Source organism: Patagioenas fasciata, chromosome 5 (assembly GCF_037038585.1).
Source record: "Patagioenas fasciata isolate bPatFas1 chromosome 5, bPatFas1.hap1, whole genome shotgun sequence".
Lineage (NCBI taxonomy): Eukaryota > Metazoa > Chordata > Aves > Columbiformes > Columbidae > Patagioenas > Patagioenas fasciata.
Genome location: NC_092524.1, coordinates 59,626,889 through 59,648,228, shown reverse-complemented (window position 1 = coordinate 59,648,228; position 21,340 = coordinate 59,626,889). Strand labels below are relative to the sequence as shown.

The 21,340-nt window shown below is 39.7% G+C and overlaps 1 protein-coding gene across 2 annotated transcripts in view; it reads right to left on the bottom strand.

Annotated features, from left to right (window-relative positions):
• Positions 1-8,169: 8,169 nt before the first annotated feature.
• Positions 8,170-21,340, bottom strand: part of TECPR2 (tectonin beta-propeller repeat containing 2) — a 42,662-nt gene continuing 29,491 nt past the window's right edge. For both annotated transcript variants that reach the window (XM_065838046.2, XM_071809656.1), the window contains exons 18-20: positions 10,359-10,500; positions 8,972-9,121; positions 8,170-8,708 (exon numbers count right to left, since the gene is read on the bottom strand). In XM_065838046.2, coding sequence (XP_065694118.1) covers positions 8,551-8,708; positions 8,972-9,121; positions 10,359-10,500 — 450 coding nt within the window. In that variant the 3' untranslated portion in view covers positions 8,170-8,550. The remainder of the gene's footprint in view (positions 8,709-8,971; positions 9,122-10,358; positions 10,501-21,340) is intronic.

Genomic DNA, 21,340 nt, shown 5'->3' with positions numbered 1-21,340 from the left:
AACCAAAACAACCAAGCCCCTCTTACATTACATCTGTTACAGGTGATGTTACATGTATTAGTAGCCAGCTGGTTGCTTTTGTGCTTCCTCTACGATAAAGAGCTCTGTTCTTCTCACACGGGCCATCAATAGGCCCCGAATGTTCTCACAATAAACCAAAATAGCTGTAGGACTGATTTGCAGAAATGCTGAGTGTTCACAGCACCAAATGACATTAATTGAAGATGCACATGTTCCGCACCTTCAAAAGCCCTGACCTTCTGCTAATGCCATTCAGATCTACCATAGAGAACACAAAAGGAGGTAAGAGTACTCGAAGTGAGAACAAGGTGATATCACCTACATAAAAGAATCACGCAAAGCAACAAAACATTAAATGGCTCTGATAGATGTTCTCATCCGTTATGTCATTACAGGGATTGTTCCCTTTGTCCAGTCTTAAATGCTTCATAGAAAGGGACTGTCACCATCTCCTGACTACTGCACAACCTAACTTCCATCCTGTGGAAAATGCTTCCTGATATTAAGCCTGATTCTCCTTTTCTCATTCTTCTCTCACAGGTCAGAATTATTCTCTTCAGCATTCCCTGAAACCATCATCTTACCTCTGCTCACCCTACCAACTGTGGATTAAGGCAGTTATTCTTTAAAGACTCTTTGGCTTTCATTCCTGTCCCTCTCCTCAGGTCATTATCTGTGCTCAGTTCATTATTAATACTGGTTTTCTCAGAACTTAGTTTCCGAAATTCAGGCGCTTCCAGCTGTATGCAGTAACCTAGATCTGAACACATCAATATCGGAGCTGCACTACACAACACAAAAGAGATTCACCGCAAACCAGGACAAAACCTACAAATACTACACAAAACCGGCTACACGGGTCCCCCTGTGACTTGAGTACGTTTCAAAACGTACATTCCTGTTTCCCAGTCAGTGGCACAGAGTGGCTTCCAACGTCATTCCTTACTTATCTGGATTACAGCAGAAACACTGGGATCAAGAAACAAAACAAAGAAAACCAGTTCCTTCCCTAATTGTCATACATGTAAAAACTTTATGAGTCACTGCCAAGGAAGAAAGACACTCAGTATGTGGCTATCACTTCATACAAAGTAGATGCATTTATTTTGCAAAATCACTTGCCTGGGATGGCTTCCAAAAGCATCCTTTACTTGGCTGAACAGAGGCAGAGTTGCCTCTGGAGATGTCATATGGTAAAGCCTTAGATCCTACTAACAGTATTCCTGAAACCATATCCAGATCCACTGTACTGAAAGCTCTGCCATGGATTTATATAGGACTAAATATGAAAGACAAGCGTTCCAATATTCCCTGCTTCCCTGGCTGTATTTTCACAAAATAATTTTTAAAAATTATATTTTTTTTTTTCTAGTCACCATGGTGTTGTTATAACTGTTACCGGTATTTCTTCAGCTTAACATGACAACTGAATTCTGATATTGTAAATCCACCATCGGGAAAACAGCTAAATATAAGCCAAGAGATTAATGATACCAATGCTAATAAACATAAATAAACTAATTTTCAATAGTTGTCAGATTATTCTGTGCTGCTCCACACAACGGTAACTTTTTAAATGAAAAACTGCAAGAAATTTGATTAAATTCAGCATGAAGAGAACATGAAGGAAGTTTCAATTGTCACGATTAATCAAGTATGTAATTTATGTCGGTGTTACGCTGACATATTCCACCTTGGCTGGCTTTAGGAACTGCGAGCAGCAAACCCCAGACCTAAAGCAAGAATCTTTAGAGACAAACCTAAGAAATCCACAAAAGATTATTATTATCCACCATGGAAGCTGGCAAAACTCACACATGTAGACTATGAGCCTGTCCGTGCTGCCCAGAACAAATGTGCTATGGGAGACACTGAAGTCCAGCTCTTAGCAGGCCAGTCCTGCAGAGCCAATATTCTTCTCCAGGACTCTGAGCCTGACACTAACACAGATGCCAGCCTGCTCCTAAAACTGGCTTTGAGAAATCACTGGATGTATGATTGCGAAACTTAGGGATTGAATGAAGCATGGCCTTTTAAGTGAAAGCTGAGCCCACCTTGCTCAGTAGCTTTGAAACTCATCTGGCAACACACGCCATCTCTTGCCCATTAAAAAACCAAAAAAAGACCCGCACACAACCAACCATCTGTCACCTTCCATCTTGAAAGTTATCTATTAAAATCAGGTTTTAGAAGTTACCCTATTGTAAACAGTGAGCAATGGTGAGAAACATGCTACAAAGGACTACAGACAAGGTCAAAGGTAATACAAAAACCTGCTGGCTTTAGTAACATACCAAAGCTTCAGTAGAAGGAGCTGCTTTGCTACCTCCTTGGACCTCAACTGCTGTCCTACAGCAATGAGAAGTGGTAAGATGGGGAGGAAGGAAAGAAGGTGGTAAAACACTGGCTGGGTTGCCCAGAGAGGTGGTTGATGCCCCATCTCAAGAAACATTCAAGGCCAGGCTGGACGGGGCTCTGAGCAACCTGATCTGGTTGGAGATGTCCCTGCTCAGTGCAGGGGGTTGGACTGGATGACCTTTGAAGGTCCCTTCCAACCCAAACTATTCTATGATTCTATGATAAGGTGACATACAAAACCCTCAGAGTTGTCTCTACACAGTCCTGTGTTTTCCTGCCAGGAATGCTCCATATGAGCACCATGTAAGTACATAGTTGTGTACGGAAGAGCAGGAAAGGATCCCTCCACTGATGAACAGTACGAAAGGAAGACAGCAGGCCTTAAAAGCAAAAGGATTCAGCTCTCCACTGTATCTGTTCATAGTACAAACACTTATTTCAGATTGTGTTGTTTTAAATATACAGCCCATGCTGACAGTATCTTAAGCAACCACCTAATTAAACCTGAAGCCCAACAGATCTCCTACACAAGTGCTATGGAATCAGTGTTGATATTCAACAAGGTCAGCATTATTATTACAGTAATTATGAAGTGAATTAACAGTGCTAAACCTCTTATTTCAATGTGTTACACTGATCATTTACCATGTTCTCCTTAATTTAAAAGGCCCAACTTCCACCACAGCACCGCAGAATGAAGCGCAGATCCACTTGGCGTGTTTGCTATTCCCAGTTTGGAGCGCTGGGTGCGGCTCTGGGAGGGAACAGACTCGAGCCCATCTGCTGAGGCAGGGAATGGATTTAGTGAGACCAGCGTGGGAGCTGAGCAAGTAAAATCTCAGTCATCCTAGCAATTACCCTACTTACTCTGCACTTCCCACGATCAGCTGTCTGTTCCCTGTAACAACCGCGGATTGTGGGGTTTCTTGCTGGCAGTTGCATTTTTCCCCCTGCAGCTCAAGCGAATTCATTCTTTGCTGTACACGTGTGCCAGCCTGGCTGCTGGGGGCTTCCCTGGAACTTTCCCCACAGCCTTTTATTTTTGCTGGAAGAGGTCTAATTAGCTTGATCTTTCACCTGACCCAGGCGAGCTTTGCTAAATTCATCCAGCCCATGATTTGGCAAAATCCAGCTGTATAACAACTTTAGCAACTGTCTACTGAGTGTTCGTATTTCATGCTTTAACAGACATAACATCTACACCACTTCTCCATTTTATATACAAGGCACCTAAGCACACTCCTAACAGAGAGCTCCAGGCAAAGCTGACTACACCGATTAGGCTACAGGTCCACCGAATACAAATAGAAAGTGCAGCCAACTTGTGCAGATTCAAGACGGTTTAGTACAGGACATCAGCATAATTCTGTACATGTCTTTAGTTGTATTTTCTCTGGATATGAGACTCAAAACACAAGGGTTGTAAATGCAAGTCTCCTTTATCTCTATCTGCTGTGAGTCTCAGCTGAGGTTATGAGAAAGGTATATTAAAAAGGAATAATAAGTCACTGGTTTCTTCTACATTGGACAGAAACAGTGAATAATGTTTGAAAGATTAGTTCACAATGACAGCTCCACTCAGTGCCATGCAGTTGTGCACTATTCAGTGCCTCTATTAGAGAATCACAGGCTATAAAAATCAGTACATTTTAGTCATTTCTGAGGGCCAAGACAGAAAGGACATCTTTCAGTTTTGAGGTTTTAGCATTTTTTTGGTATTTTATTATCATTGTATTAGCTTTTAGAAAACAGAAAGCAAAGCTTTTTTATATGTATATATAAAAAGTCTGCATTCTATCAGAACAAAGTTTATCAAACAGATCTTTACTTTTTCTACAGTGTTTCTTTCCCCTCACTATCATCAAACAGGATTTGAACTTTATAGCAAATATAACAACTTTAATAGACCTATTCCAAGAGATTTTGAGTTAGATAAACTCCATGACCAAAGGACTCAGCATGGTAATTTCACCTAGATTCCAGTATGATACCAGCCACACTACTATCTGCATTTCCTGCACTGAACCCCAAACCTCACTTCCTATCCTGATTTCAAGTGATAAGAAATCCACAGCTATTTACGTAATAAACCTAGAGAGCACCATTCAGCAGTCATTCTAACGAGACCATTTCATTTATCCAGATATTTTAATCTTTATCAGTGGAGCTCTGGCTGTAGTAATTCACAAAAGATAATGACTGCAACTCAACTTTCACTTTCCAGCAATTAAAAACTAGTCCTCTATATTACAAGTTCTGTTCTGCTGATGTAAGAGTGGTTATTTTTAACTACAATAACCCAATATCAAACAAATCAGGGTGATCGACTTTGGCAAGGGATAAATCACCTTTCTTTGCTGTCTCCTTGGCACCATAACACAATTTCCAAGGTGCAACTTTCACTTTCAGAAAGACTATAAGAGGAATACAGTCTGCATCTCACGTTTCACAGCTAGAAATCTCAATCCAGATCTTCTCTTTCTACTCCTGATGGTAGGGAATGGGATGTGGGCAGGGCTGGTTAACATAAAAACCGAAGACCAGAGATTTTTCTACGCAGGAATGAGGAGATTCCCACATCTTCGTATGTGATTTATGCTTTTCTAATTGCTAATTAACAAGGCAAAGCCATAGGCATACAGGCACTTGAACTTCAAGCCTCTACACTCAGTATTTACCGAAAAGTTGCCTCAAGGTTGTTCCGTGAAATCTATCCAGAGCTCTAGTGGAAACAACTACCAACAGTGCTCTCATTAAAAGGAGTTGTAAGAGAGAAGCACAAAGATAAGCCAGAATGCCATACTAGTCTGAAATAACCCACGAGTGCCACCAAGACACTTAACCTCTCACCTATGGAGAAGCAGAGAAATTACGAGGTTCAGACCTTTTGATGTTCACGTGTGCGTGGGGAAGAAGGGGAGATTCTTGTCCATCACATCAAAGACGCTCTGTACAGGTACAAAGAGTTTGGAATAAATGTGACTCTTTGCACCTCTATAAAGCTATGCTTAGACAATGACACAAGTCCATAATTAAGAGTTCCTCGTTATAATTTTCTTAGCAGTTACAGTGTTTCCTAACAACACTTCTATCATCTTACTTCAGCAACTAATGTATTTTCTTTGACAACTGTTAGTGAAAGATTTTCTTTGTACCACTTAAAGTGATCCTATTCATTTTTATTGCTGCAAGACAATGACAAACAAGAGTTGCTTATGTAACTAAGATGGCTGTTCCAACTCATCAGTCACCTGAAGTTCCTTAAGCTGTGACACAGGGATTTCTCTGCAGAACAGCACCCATTGGGGGCTGGAAGGAGACTCCCAGACTCCCAGTTCCTTGGGGGGGGGATGGGAGAAGCAGCCAAACCCGTTTGTCGAGCTAAAAGCTATGATAATTAGCCAAGGATGCTGTCACCTGAATCTGAGCAGGATTCCTATGGCTGGAAGTGGGTTTAAGAGTCAGAAGCATCATTAATCATTGCTATGTACTCCTGTGTGAAGTTACCCAGGGTGCAATTCAGTTCTCCCCTCTGGGAAGTGAAGCCAAGGTGCTCTCCTGAAGCCCCAGCTCCAGTTAAAGGCCAGAAACATGGAAACTCTTCCCGTGAGCTTCGATATTTTAAAATGCAAAGAAGGGTGCAGTTACAGCATGTGGTACAATCACTTGTTTTCTGCTTGAATATTTTCTAGCTGTGACCGCACAGGTACATTCTTCACTGAAAGCAAAGACATTTATCATGCAAGTGCAATCTTTGTTTAGCATGCAAGGCAAGAAACATGTTTACTTCTATTACAGCAAGACCAACTCAATACAGAGGCAATAAGTTTAATATTCAAATATGAGAAGTGTTTAGTTGTCTTTGCTTGGAAGATGACCATTTTGCTGCTTTGACACATCTGTCACCATTTAAAAAAAATACATGAAATAGACTTTACAATATGCAGGTCCTTACACTGTTATTACCATATTGTCTGGGGTAACAGTAGGGGAGGGGTTTCATAAACACGTCTGTCTTGCGCATCAAGGCCATTTCCAGACACAGAGAACTCTCTTGTGAATCATACAACAGATGAGTCTTACCACAGCAATTTCTTTCTTGAAAATCTAGTTTATTGCACGTGTCTCAAAGCACAAACAAAACCAAAAACCTAAATACAGAAATAAAAGTAAAAAAACCCATCCTAATTTCATGAAAACTACCCTACAAAGTAGTCTGATAAGAGCTCTTGACACCAACTTAGTATTAACGACGATAGCAAGGTACAGTATTATACAGTAAACAAACAACTAGCAAGCTCAAGCCATTACTAAGATGACTTTGAAAAATGTACGACAAAGGAGTCACTATTAAATAATGCCATTGTACTTGAGCATCTGGTGCTTGGCAGGAAACAGAGAAGTAACTCATGTCCCTTCTCCAAAGTGACTGACTCAGGAGCTGCCACAAGATACTTTTAAGCTGAATTTCAGCTTCTCTGGGGTCCTCAAGATACCAAGCTATGCCTGCATAAAACAGACTGGGTTACTTCACAAGCTGAATCGTTACAATCCACTGCCAGACAGGCTAAAAGAATCCCCTGGGGTAACCTCCATATACAGATGAGATTGCAATGAAGCAAACATATCATCTGTAAAAGGGAAACAACCTGTCCTCCCTGTAAGATTGAAAGATCAGACTGAGAACTGACAGCCAGTATCACAAGTGCTACAAAAAAAAAAGTGACATAACTTGGTTCTCTCCCCATGGATTCACATTCTCACCTTGCACCATGTTTGTTCCAAGTTTAGTGCAGTACACGCATGAATTATTCTGAAAGAGAACAGAGGTTAAAAAGAAAACACATCCTTTTCCATATGTATTAAGTTCTCAGAACAGAAACATCCCCACTTTGCAAACTCTTGGCCTTTTCTGAAGCTGGCTCTTTTACAGTATTGGTTAGTAGCTGCTTAAAACAATCTGATGATTTATAAGCCTAGAATGAACACAAAATAACTCCTCCGCCTCCGTGGCGAACTCAAGTTCTCTCATCTACAGTTATATTGCTTAAAAAGATGAGGTATCTTTAAAGAAGATTTAAAGAAAAATAAACTGCAATGATTAACTTAGGTTACTTCTCAGTTCATCACATACCTCTGCTGCAACATCTGCTAAGTATAAGACACTTCAAAATGTAGCTAACATAGCTAAAATCAGAATATTGTTAAGTATTTTCTCACAATATCACAACTTTGAGTGGGATATATAGGTAATTCTATCAATTACCGTTTTTTGTTTAAATACATCCAAGTTTGGTGCTCAAAACAATTTGAGTCCAAACATTAAAGCACTGGCTGGAGGCACAAATACAGCACAACAGGAATTATGAAAGCTGCCTTGTACATTCCTGCTTTGTACTAAAAACCCAACATGCAACTTCCTCCTCTTTCGAAGTGGGACCCACCCCCCCAAATCTGTCAGCTTCCTGATGGCTGTGTGAAATGGGCAAAATTCCCCAATATAAGGTGTAATCCAAACTTCTCCCTTGTGAATGAAGCCAAATTATGAACCTAAATTTCTTGAAAACAAAGGTTAGTAGAGCCTTGCAGATATTTATATGGAAACGGATCAAACTAAGTTCATTTCAACACCAATGCTGTGTAATCATGATTTTATGAGATCTTACTAAGAAATACTTTGCCATATTTTCTTCCATGCTGCAAGGGAAAACAATTCTAAATATATGTACAATAGTCAGCAAGCATTCCCATCAGTTTGGAGTTCTAAGTACAAGAAGAAATTGAGAAATGTTTAATGTTTCTGCTGTAGAGAAATATTTAATGCGACAGAATCCTTCTCAAAATAAGTACACATGTATTAGTGTGCATGCTGTTGTGAAACAGTCACTTTCATTGCTAGTAAGATTAACTTAAGAGTTATATTTCCAAAGGAGCTTCTACAGTAGTACGGTATAACAACTGGAGTATGCCACACCTAAAGAGTCTCCCAAGAGATAATGAAACAAACATCAGAACTCACAGCTGGGGGCTATTTAACAGCTCAGTTTTTCAATACAAAAGTGCCAGTGTCACAGGTCCAGTATAAGTGGCTTTCAGATCCAACATTCTGTATATACATTACGGAAATTTTGTCCTTCTGTTTTTTTCACTGCTTCACAAGCTTGAGAGACGTCATATCACTTCCCATTCATCTTCAAAATCATCAGGGTGAAGCAGAACAGAAGTGTCATTATTTTTCTGCAAACTATGGGAATGGCTAAAGGTCTTAGTGAGGCGCTGGAGAAGGGATCCCGAAGTACTGATCGCCCACAGTTCATCTAGAGGGGTCACTGCAAAGCATAAATTAGCCATCTTTTAATTAAGGTAGCAGGTTCCGGTTATAAACATTAAATAAATAATATTTGGACCTATTTTCCTAATTACACCCAGAGACGGTTTTTACTAAGGCAATAAAAGCACCCTTGGTGAAACTCTCACAGTCAAAGCATTTAGAGTGCGCAGCTCCCCCTGTATGGGGGCAGCTCGAGCACCACCAGGCAGACGTCCAAGAGGGCATCACAATGTTTTGGACCCTCGTGTAGAACCAACTTGCCTGTTAAACGCGAGACATTCCCAGGAATCTTCTTCCAGTAGTCTCCTGCTGGATTCTTGTCAGTAATGCCATAGCGACGAGCTACATCTCCATTTGGACAGCGTGCCCAAACCGTCCTTGTACTTATAGCCAGCTGACAAGCTTGCAAACCTAAAGGTAGTTGGATATGAAGAGAGAATAACCACAGGCTTTCTTATGTGCTAAATACACTGGCAGAAAAGTTTATTAAGATGACAAGATTATAACAGTTTTTATATATACATTAATACTAGAGAAGAGCTCTCGATTATAAAAGGCACAAAGAAATACCTGTTTTGCCAGGGAGCTTTCTAAGAAAGGACTGGCAAGAAGACAATTTAGGACTACATACTTCCTTACACTGACTTTGAATTGAACAGTGTAGATACTGTTCATGTCTGAGCGCCTGGCCACGTGTGAGCTGAACACAGAAAGTAGGCCACTCGCAGCACATGAAGCACTGGTGAACAAAAAAGCTTTTTAATTGCAGCTGTTGTATTCACTGCATCTCCTGACCGTAAGGGTACCACACTGCGGATACGTTTTTATTATGTGGCCACAGCCACAAGCAACAACCAATCAGAGGATCTTCCAAACATGTTTTTGGAGTCTCTGCTGTATTTTACTACCACAAGGGGAATAATCCAACAGTTATGACTTTAGTTTATCTAAAAATGGTTAACGTTATAGATGTTGTAGACCTTTTGTTTCTCCCTCTTCACAAGAAAGCAAGTACTCCACAACCAAGGGTCACGCGTTTATGCAGCGAAAAATCTTTAAAAAGCAGACAGCATCAATACACAGCTATTTAAAAATAAACAACTAAAATTCAGTTCTATTCACAGGCAAGGCAAAAATGAAATTACCTAATTTCAAATGCACCTAGCACACAGGATTAACAGAAATCCATGCAGAATAGCACTAGGTTTTTGTTAGCCACATCTAGATAGGAACTCCACATTGTATCACATTTAAATATAAGACTTCCCACAGCACAGTGGTCTCCTGTTGCTTAGGAATACTGCTTTAGTTCTAACTGAAATGGAACAGTACTATTTGCTAATTCAGTGGCAGCAGCCTGAAATAACACACAATGGAAATTCATTTTTAAAATACCAAATTTCTCTTCAGTTAACCACTCAGTGTTTTTAAGCAAAACCAAGGCCATCTTTAAAAGACAACCCTTATCAAATACTTTACCATGTTCCTATAAATAAGCACACTTGATTGCTATGGAAAATTTATTTAAGCATTGCTATGCAATTTAGAAAGCAACACGGGGAAAAAAAACACACCACACAAAACCGAAAAAACAAGCAACACTGAGAAAATGGCAGAAAGAACCAGGAACTAACGCATTCATTTTTACCTGGTACGTGTTCCCAGTCAGTGCCCACAGGCATTTCATCTGTAATTCCAACTCGTACGTGGACATTCCATTTGCTGTCAATTGCCCACAACATCTGATCATTTGGACTTGAATGAATGCTGACCAAGTTGATTCCCACTGGCTATAAAAATTAAGCACAGTATTTAACATTTGTACTGCTGCATCTTTGTACTATTGTATCACTTGTTCTTCACAAAAGTACAAAAGAGAAGTAAAATACTTATCAGATATTAAAAACAGGAAGAAATTTAACTGCCATTTTATTTGCAAATGTATAAAATTGCCCACTTTCCAAAAAGTCAATCCCTTCCTAAATGGAAAAAAAAAACAGGAATGAAAGTCGATCAAAGTTACTGATAAAGATACTCATGTTTAATGTTCAGCATCCAAGTCTAATATTATTAGTATTTGCTTTACCACTGTTATTCCAATCAGGTACAGTTTCAATTGCAAGTTGAAGAGGGAACTCCTCCACTGAAATGCACAAGGTGCAATATTTTCCTCTTGCCTTCCTGGAAGTTTTCCTAATATAACTAAATCTGCGCTTTATTTATAAACATATACAAGCAGTGTGTTTTCACGGTTTGAGTGTTTCCTCTTTGCCATGAAATGGTGATCTGCCTTCTCCCTGTGCTTCGTTCTACAGAAACACGATGGTGGAACTCAGGGCAGGTGTCCCTGCGGTACCCCAGCAGCCATGCTGCAGGCGAGCACCTCCAGCACCGGCTGTGGGCAAACGCGTGGCAAACACACTTCCCAGTCCAGATCAGTCCTTGTTCTATCTGCTTCTGTGGAGATCTGCCTTAAATACTGTTCAAAATCTGTGTTACGGACCACAGCACTTTACGGGCATTATAAAGATGGTGATTTTGTAGCAAAATATATCAGCCGACAGGTTTAGGGAAAGCAAACATCCTGCAAAGTGTGTACTTTAAATAAAGCACATATAAGAACAATGATTTTTTCCTCCACATCAGCCTCATAAGGTCACTGAAGAAGACAGTAAGATGCCCTAGGCACAGACTGAAGCAAAGGACGTTCCAACTGAATATGAGGAAAAACTTCTTTATTTGAAGGTGCCAGAGCACTGCACCAGGCTGCCCAGAGAGGCTGTGGAGTTTCCATCTCTGGAGACATTAAAAACCCACCCAGACACATTCCTGTGTGTTCTGCTCTGGTGAAACTGCTTTAGCAGGTGGGTTGGACAAGATGATCTCCAGAGGTCCCTTCCAACCCCAACTACTCTGTGATTCTGTGAAATATGTCATCAACTCACAAAGAAGCACTGCACTTCTTGCTTTAGCCTCATAGGCATAAGCTGAATTTCTAGAGTGATAAATACAAGAGCAAGCAGCTCTTTACATGTATAAGACCAGGAATATAGGAGCATAACTTGCATGTGTATATAAGCACACAACCCAGCCCCACATGGGCCTTCTGTGTACATAACAGCTACCTGCTTTGTTTTCGCTTTTAAAATTCTGGTTCAAACAACTCTCTGACCTGCTATAACCAAGTTCAACTTGCATCACCAAATCAGCCCTGTCTATTCAGGCTGCAAGGCCTTTGACAGACTATCTTCTCATGCTTGTGCTCTCAGTAGGTACTTGCCCTCTGTTGGAAGCTTGAGGCTGGCAGAGGCCTGACGACGTGTTTAACTCTGGTCATGGTGAATTCACAGTGGCTGCAGTTTGAACACTTAGAGTAAGACACTGTGTTGACTACATAGAATATATAACTGTCTATTTTCTAATCGGTATTCTGCCATATTACAAGTAAACTAAACTACTGTATAGCAAAACAAAACAAAGAAACCAAAAAACAACCAATAAAAAAAATCCTGAAAAATAATCAACAAAAAAATATCCAAAACCAACCAACAAAAACCCCCAAACCACAACAAAAATATAACACCCCAAAACCTCACACAACTCTCCTCTCTGGTCTTGCTGCCTCTTCAGTGTAGTTCTCCTCACTCCTGGCCCTGTTCCTGTTTCTCCTCTCCTTTTTTTCTTTGCTTCTTTCCATGGCTACTTTGGCTTTGGCTCCTTCCGACTCCACACCACTGTCAGGGGGTGTTCCCGGCTACTGTGCTGCTTCCAGCTTCATCTCATCCCTCTCCATGCCTCTGCTCTTGTAGAACCATGTTTTCAAGTAAGGGAGCTGCGCAATTAATAGCTTGTGCAGACTGAATCACTGCACATAATCACATAACAAGAGATCTTTGCCTTTTATTTCCTTCTCCCTGCAGTGTTCTTCTACCACAGTCACCTCTTCCTGAGATTTAGGACTTTCTGCCACTCTTCCCCCATCTCCTCCACACCACAAACTGCCAGTGTGTCTGTCTGTGCTCCACCTCTGCAATACACTGCACGTTCCAGCTGCAGCCCTTCACAAACTGCCAAGCAGCTTCATCTGACTCTTGTTACTGAAATGCTGGGGTTTGTGCACCTTGATCTCCACTGCTCTGTGTCAGGTTCCTCTCTTCCTCTGTCATTTGTCTAGAAAATAATTCCCTGAGAAAGAACTGGAGTATTTCCATCCAGAAAGACTGAGTGCTCACACCTAGTACCTAAGGTTCTGCATTGCTACAGATTTACAGGTAGTGGAAGCTAAGAAAAGCAGACAAAACATCCCAGAGCGGTAGAATGGAAGGAGTTGCATGATGCTCAACTAGGTTGTTTTGGATACCACTGCGGCTTCAAATATCATCACAGCAAATACCTCTACCCGGTTCTGCAGCACCAACATATCTAAGAAACAAATGGAAATTATCAAGTTCAAAGTAACATCTCTACAAGTCTGGCCAAGAATTCTTCTCATTCTCCATTTTTCTAGGCGAGTTCCTGCTTCCCTACCTGCCTGGGTATGTTACTTTCAGCTTCTCTTCCTTTTTCAGGCTACTTAGCTCTTCCTGATAACCTCGCATCAATAAAACAATCCTCCTACTCACTCTCATTGTAAAGGATCCAGGCAACACGCTGATGGCAGCAGCCAGTGCTCTTACCAGAGCGCCCTCCCCTGCGGCTTTCTGCTGTGAACAGACACCGAAGGGCACAGCTGACAGGATGGCTCCTGATACCACCATGTACAGCAGCTTTTGGCACAAAACAGCAACAAGACATTGGGAAACAAGTACAGGCAATTCTTGGAACCTGTTGCAGAGGTTGTGCCTCTGGGTTTGCCGCTGGGGTTTTTCTGTGTATGGTTTTGTTTGGCTGTTTTTTACCCAGAAAGCAGCTGTCTACAACAAAAGGTATTCTCGATAGAATGGATAAAATTAATTTAAAACTTACTTGACATAATGTACCATTTTTTGGAACAATCATGCCGACATCATCTCAGATATCCCTCATTTTCGCTAAGTTTTAATTACCATTAGCATGCTTTAAGTATTTTATAATCTATATAACAAGACAGATCTCTACAGCTGCAGTTAAAGACTAAATAGAGTTCTCTCACAGCAGTAAAGAGAGACATCTGTGCAAATGTATAAATCTGCTGATAACATTTCAGAGACTGCTAACCATGAAAATTAATAAATTATTTCAGCGTAGCCTTTTCTCAGCTGGTTTAACTTCCAACAGCATTCATGAGATTTATATACTTGAACTGTGAAATATATTTGTAATTTACTGAAGAGTTTGGAATTTTAAAGAATCTCTCACCAGTCTCTCAGCCACCCTGCTCAGATGTTGATGCAGCAAAATCTGTTTATAGGTTTACTCACAATACTCACCGCCATGAGACATTGACTTGTTATGGAATATGACTGGATTCGGTGTTATTTGATTTTTAAAAAGGTGGAACATTGTCTTCCTCTTACTTGTGGTGCCAAAAATTTCTAAACTCAAAAAAAAAATCTCAGGAGATCGACTGATTGAATGCAGACCCTCCCATCCTCTGGTCTTGTACCTCAGCTACAAAATCCTCAGTTGCTCTCTTTTTTAATGCTGAGGATTTCCTATTACAACCATGGACTGCAACACATGCCGGCTATGTGCCTTTCAACATTTAAAAATGCAAACTAAGACCTGTGACTATCTTTGCTACAAATGAAAACAATGAAAACCAGTTTGCTAGCACCCACGTGTCTGATGAGAAAACAATGCTGATAAAATGAAGTACACTTGAAGGAAGCAGTTCAACAAATTGTTAAATTATATCAAGAAACAGTGCCAAGGCTAAACATATTTAAGTTACAGATTTGTCCATCAGCTTTATAATTTTGTGCAAAGTCATTTCTTTCTGCAATCCACAGAGAAATAAGCTGCTGTGTAAGAACTTCATTTAAACAATAGTATCAAACAAAATCCAAACTAAAAACTAACGTAGCTCTCCCTCGACCTACTAATCAAAAATGTTGTCTTATTGCAACTGCTTTGGTCACAGCTGAACCCAAATTACAGCGGTTCAACTTCTTTGTAGAGGAGGAAAGGACAAACGCACACATAAAAGGTGGCAGAACATTTTCCACGTCACTTTTCAGAATCACAGAGTCCATGTACCAGCAGACCTCCGCTATTTCTGTTATATGCTGTAAATATCCAGGATGAGGAAGACTAAACATCAGGTTCTCAGTCTGTCCAAGCCCAAGTTTTTTTATAACAGCTTGGTGGCTACAAGCAGCATGAATGTTCTCTTCACCTTCAAAAGCCAAACCAGAGACACCTTCAGCTGGTCCAGACCAGGCTGTAAGAAGGTCAGATCAGATACTTCTCACAGTGTCAAGCGTTACCTGTATATCAGACTAATCTGACTATTTTCACAGCTAACAGATGTCCAGATCCTATTATCCAGAATAACAAAAGCTGCAACTTAGGGGGACCTGCCCCTAATACAGGCCTAACTATTTGCATATTATTTCCTGAGCTCCATTTGAATGAAGGCTACAAAGCACTTTCAGCATTAGAGATACCAAGAAAGCACGAGCAACGTAAGAGCAGCACTGACCTGAATGTTTTGCATTCAGACATTGAGGAGAACGGCTTACTACATTAAAAGCCCCTTTCTTCTCTGCAGAAAAGTTCAAGGCAGTATACAAGAGCAGGAAAGATTACAAATCTATGTTTAGTCTTCCTGGAATGCACGTGTTCTTCAGAAATGCTGCCATTGAATTGTCAGAACAAGATTATTATTTACGGACTGAAAAACTGGAGTACTATTTTCCTCAGGAGCCTTAGAATAACAGCATAACCCTTTCCCCCACTTTCTGCCTTTGGTGAATAAACAGACGAAGGCCTTAGTTGGATATCTCCAGCCTATGGCAGCTCAATCAGGAAGAAAAGGTAAAGCCAAGGAGTCAGTTCCTTGACCTCTCCTTTGTTGACTCTAAATTCCTTATTCCAAGGTTTCTTCTCACAGAAACATTGGAAAGACTACAGCACATAGCATCAAATCCTAGAAAAGGTCATAGCAAACCCACGTGACTATTCTCCATGATAAAGCTCAACAGAATCATAAAACACTTTCAGAATATTTAGCACAACAGTTCCTTAGAAGCAGTTAATAATTAAAAATTTAATGCAGTTGCTTTAAAGACCATACAAACTACAGATCTGCTCAGGTTTGCCCAACCATCTCATACTTCTCCTCACACTGTCTTACATCTAAGATTATAAACTGTAGTGCAGGAGATACTCTGTCTGTATTACCACTACAGGTAGCTTTAATAACATACTGAAAAACTGAAGCATTAGGAAAAGAATGACTAAGTTTTTACAGAAATGTATGTCAAGTAAAAACTACGTGCAACCATTGCCCATGAAAGAGAACCTAATTTAGCACGACGTAATAAAAACTTTGTGTATAAGCAAGGCGCTGAGTAACCAAGGCATTTTCTGTTTTTGTTTTTTAAAGACACACCTTTAATGAGCATCAGTAAAACATCCTCCTCTCATGCAGGCTATGCCAGTAAAGCCACCTCTCTAGTTTTCAAAACTTAAATACCTTACCAAGGAAAGTAAAGCATTTTTGTAAGGTAGGAACACCCATGCCTCTTCAACTTCAGCCTCAGCTCTGCTTTGCTCTGACAATTTTAAATTATTATTAAACTGATGTGTTTTCTGCTGGTTTGCTTTTTACTGTTTGTCCATGTTATTTAACCTATTTGTGATGAAAATGACACATACCATTGATAGCAACAGGAATTCCCATTTCATTACTGCACTGCTTTATGAAAAAATGTATATATAACCTTTATTTGTTACAATTCATTTATCTAACCAGAGTGGGGGAAAAATATCCCAAACACCTGTAACAGAAAACTCCACAAACTCATGGAGGGGGTAAAAAGGTCATAACTTAAAAAAAAAAAAATCAACAAATGTTGACCAGTTCTGAAAAGTAACAGTGTGTCAGAATGCAAAACACATCCTGTAAGCCACAAGAACACTGAAAACACACTCAGGATAGAACAATCAGTAGTAGTACTCGTACAGTGCTAAAGCTCTTGACTAAGTACTGTCTCAGGTAAAGCGTGGCTCCCAAATACAAGGCCGTGCAATGCAGCAGTCCGGGGGTCTGGGATCAGAAATGAGGTCACTGCCTCTCAGATGGATGATCCATTTACTGGACTACACAGCCCAACCTCCCCGGCCTTGCTTACTTCTTAGCTGGGTTCAGTTAAATCAGGTCTTGCTACAGACCAGACTATTTGGCGGTTCTGTAGGAAGGGCCATCCCAGCAGGAGACACACCACAGCCCAGCTCCCTGGGAAGGCAACTCATCACCCAGCTGGTCTGCAAAGACAGGTCATCAGCACCTTGTCTGCTTACATCGTCATGATGAAACGGGGAGACAGTAACACACCATGGGGAGGGGCCTCCAGGCTCCTAATTCGAAGTCCAAGGGTCTGATGGGCCCACCAGTTATGCCAGGGAGTGTCCTTACTCAGGACAGACTTGTTGGCTCACTGATGTTCTCTTCACTGACCACACACCGAGCTCAGCGCCCGCCTCTGCTGTCCCAACGTGTTTCACAAAAGCTAAGCCCCCAATTACAATTACCGTTACGCTTTTGTTTTAAAATAGTTTTAAAAAACCTCTCAAAACTCAACAATGGTAACCGTAGTTACTGAACGTTAAATACATTTCTTAAGCCCTCTGAAAAATAATTAACTATATAATTCTGTGTTAGATAACCAAAATATGGGCACATCAGAACAGAGCAGATGTGAAGATGCTTCCTATTACTGACCAAACAAAAGTATGAAAAAAGAATGTTCTTCTTTGCACAATTTTTGTTTTCAGTGTAAACCAGTCTTGTCAAAAAGCAAATATGCCACCTTGAGATCCTATTGCAAAAGGATATGGAAGGACCGTCCACTCAGTTTTCTGGGTGTATCTCATTTTGTGCACTTTTTGTGATCTAAAGCTTCTGGTGCTGATAATAATTGCTATCTAATGTGACAGGCTACATGCACGCTTTTCTGAACATAGCGATAGCAAGGCCTTAAAACAAATATCAGAAGGCTAAACCACCAAAGCAGAAAAATACAGTGAAATATAGTGACAGCAGTTTTCTTAACAAGCAACAAAAGGGAAGATAATAAGTACTGAACTGAGGAATGGAATTGGCATGAGGCAACTTCAGCAAAAAAGCTGGAATTGCATTTTTTCAGTATCTAAAGCAGCTTTTATGTAACTTACAACTTCTTAAGAAAGGTATGCCTGTGAAGAATTGTACATATTTGAAATTAAACATTATGGCATTCTAAATCAGCTAAACAAAATAACACAGCTGCAGGAGCTTTGATCTCCTGTACTCATTTGCAACCCACCTTGATACAGCTATTCTGATTACTGCTAAAGAGTTTTTCTCTGCATCACCTTGAGAAGTGCCATCCTCCAGGAAAATCCTCTTCCTGTTAATGTCTTCAGGAGGCCTCACATGAGTAAAGATACATGGAACAATAGACTATCTGCTCTGGTCTACAGATAACCAGGGGTTAAATGAGTGTATTACCCCTCCAACCTAAGCAGAACTGGTCTAATAAAATATATGGTTCCTCTGTATCTCACCGTGGCACTCCAAAATAGAACTCATAGCAACTTGGAGATACCTGTGCAACAACCAGGTAACTAATGCAAGCTAGTCTGTGCTAGTGAAAACCAGACTTGAAAAGAATACTCATGTGGATTATGCACTAGAAAGAACAGTTTTCCATGCAAGGAGTTTCAAAAGTAGCAGAGATGATTCTGAAGTTATGAAGTTTTTTCAACAGAAAAATCCCTTCCCGTCCACTTATCCAGTTCTTGAACATAATTTCAACCAAACCCTTCTAACATTTCAGCTTTGATTTTGCTCGCCTACCAAAAAAGATGTAATGGCAAAATCTGACCTTGCGGAGCGCTCACCGCTTCCTCTGCAAGCGCCACTTAACACAAAACTGGCCTTAATAATAATAGAAACCTCACTGAAAAATGCAAAGATGAGGCAGATGGCAGGGGATGAGAGTCTCCAGATTTGCATTAAGTGTTCTGTACTGTAAGCAGAACTTTAAATAAAGAGAGGAAAGGAAACGAAGATCATGATAACCACTTCTAACACGTCACCACTCATCCGTAAAACAGATTAAGAGAAAGGAAGGTATTGAAAATAAATGAAATTTAACATGTATTGATTTTGCAGAATTACACAAGAATTTCCTAAATTTCAAATCATATTTTTAACTATTTGCTTTGTAGTATTAACAATTTTTGAATGACAGTGAAAGTGCGAACAGCCTTAATTTGTGTATGTGAGAGAAAAAAAAATAGCTCCTCCTAGAATTCTGACCTTCTTCTCTTACCTATGATATTAAACTTAAAATATAAAGAGACTATTATTAGGTTGTTTATGGGAAGAATGGTAAATCAAAAGTTTCTCTCACCTGAAACGTACATACTTCAAGAGACCATTTTACGGCCAACTGAGTGTGAGTTAAGTGGTTCTCTTCTGCTGAGACTCTTGGAACTACAAAGGATCAACAAAAGCTCTATACAGGAGCCAAAGAGCAAACATCTCCTGAAATACCCATCTGGCTCCACAGTTCGGACAAGCTATGTGGATATTTAAATAAACCTCTCAATCTAATAAAATTGCTTTTTCAATCCTATTCTCTATGAATTTTGGTTACAAAAGCGCAAAGAGTAGCAATTAAGCAAATGGCAATTAATAAAATGTTTAATGTGTTTTTAGAATAAGACTGATTGCTTACAAGAAACAGATGATTTGTCACTCATTACAAATACTTGTCCTGATCTTTGTTTGCCTTAATCCTCTTAAATAAAGTTTTGCTTATCTGATAGATCCCTTAAGCTAAACCTGAGAAGGTGGTCGTTAAGGCCAGTTTTAATGTTAAATAGTACTTGTAGGAAGTGAGCATTTCTCAAGATCAGATTTTGTCTCTGCATCTTCTTCAGAAGGTGCCAAAAATCAAAGCTGAAATGTTCAAAGAATTCTTTTCAAACAAGCATTCGACTTCTGGTGACCTTTTAAAGCAATTTGATGATCTTTAACTTTTAACCAACTTCTACTCCATAATTATCCAAATTAGTCTTACTGACTATATTAATTTTATATTTCATTTTTAATTATTATTTCTGTAGGCTAGAAATCTGCAAAGCATTATATCTTCATAAATACACATGCACACACGTAGAAACATACTCTATAGTACCTACATAAATAACATTTATAATTCCTGTTTATTTTTTAAAAAGTAAACAATGTATATTGAGGCATGCTACCGCAGGTAAGTTTTTTCCTGTATACTAACAGTAGAATGAAAAATACTTTCTATGTCCTGGACTAAAATAATTTCCATCAAAGAATTTTGATCAGCTTTGTCAACGTCGTTAAAGCTACTTCCAAAAAACTGCTTAACTACATAATTGTTTTGACTTCTAAGATTGCAGAACAAAATGGATGAAGCACAGAAAACATCTATATATGAACTACTACTGCTCAAGATATTGCAATGATGTTATCAACCACTTCTCACGTGTTGAGTAAAATAAAGAAGAGCGAGGGCAGAGAACGTAAAATGTTATTTTTCATATCTAGAGATGCTGCAGTAGGGAGTTACAAAGGGAAGAATAACAAATGAAAATGGTTTTAATCTAGATTAAAAAACAACCACACAGCATCACACACAAAAGAGTGAATTTAAATTATATACACTGATTTTAACATGAGTAAAATCTCATCAAAACTATTGTCTCTGAATACCTCAGTGAAGCTGTGCAAAGACGGCTGCTGTGCAACCGCAGCACTCCTTTAATGAGAAGTGACACCATAAAAGCAGAGTCTGGAGCTGCTCACGAGCTGCTCATGAGTCATGAGATCTGGGATATGGCAAGTCATATTGGCTCTGACATTTACTAGGGAATGAAATATCCCTAGTTGGTTTTAAATTACATTATTTGAGAATGCTGCTGTACTTAAAACAAGTGAAAGGCAATTTTGATTTCCTTCTTCCAAAAGAAAAGGACAGAATCGCTCACAAATACTCCTTACAATATTTCTGTTGTTCTGAAAATAAAGTGAGGCAGCATGAACTGTGTCAAAGTCAGTTAAGGGACAGTTAACAGTAAGGTACTGCTAATAAGCAAATACTGTTTACTGAATAGCCTACTTTTCAGACAATCTGTTATGATTGTTATCCGAACACTAAGCTAGCATTTGGAAATCATTTTAAAGTTCACAGGTTTTCTTATTTTGCATTAAGCCTCTGTAAAAGCACAAATGGCTGCTCCTTCAGTACTTTAATGACTTGTTTCAACCTGCTGGAATTGTCTCAAAACAAGCACATAACCCACAAGTTTTCATCATCTCTGCAAGGAATGTTTGAATTTTTGCCCTTTCATGTTGACTCAATAAATTTGCAATGTCAGGTGTTGGCAAGATAACAGGAAAGAGAATGACACTGCTCTAGAGATCAGGTTATCATTTTGGAAGGCAACATCATCCAGCTTCCT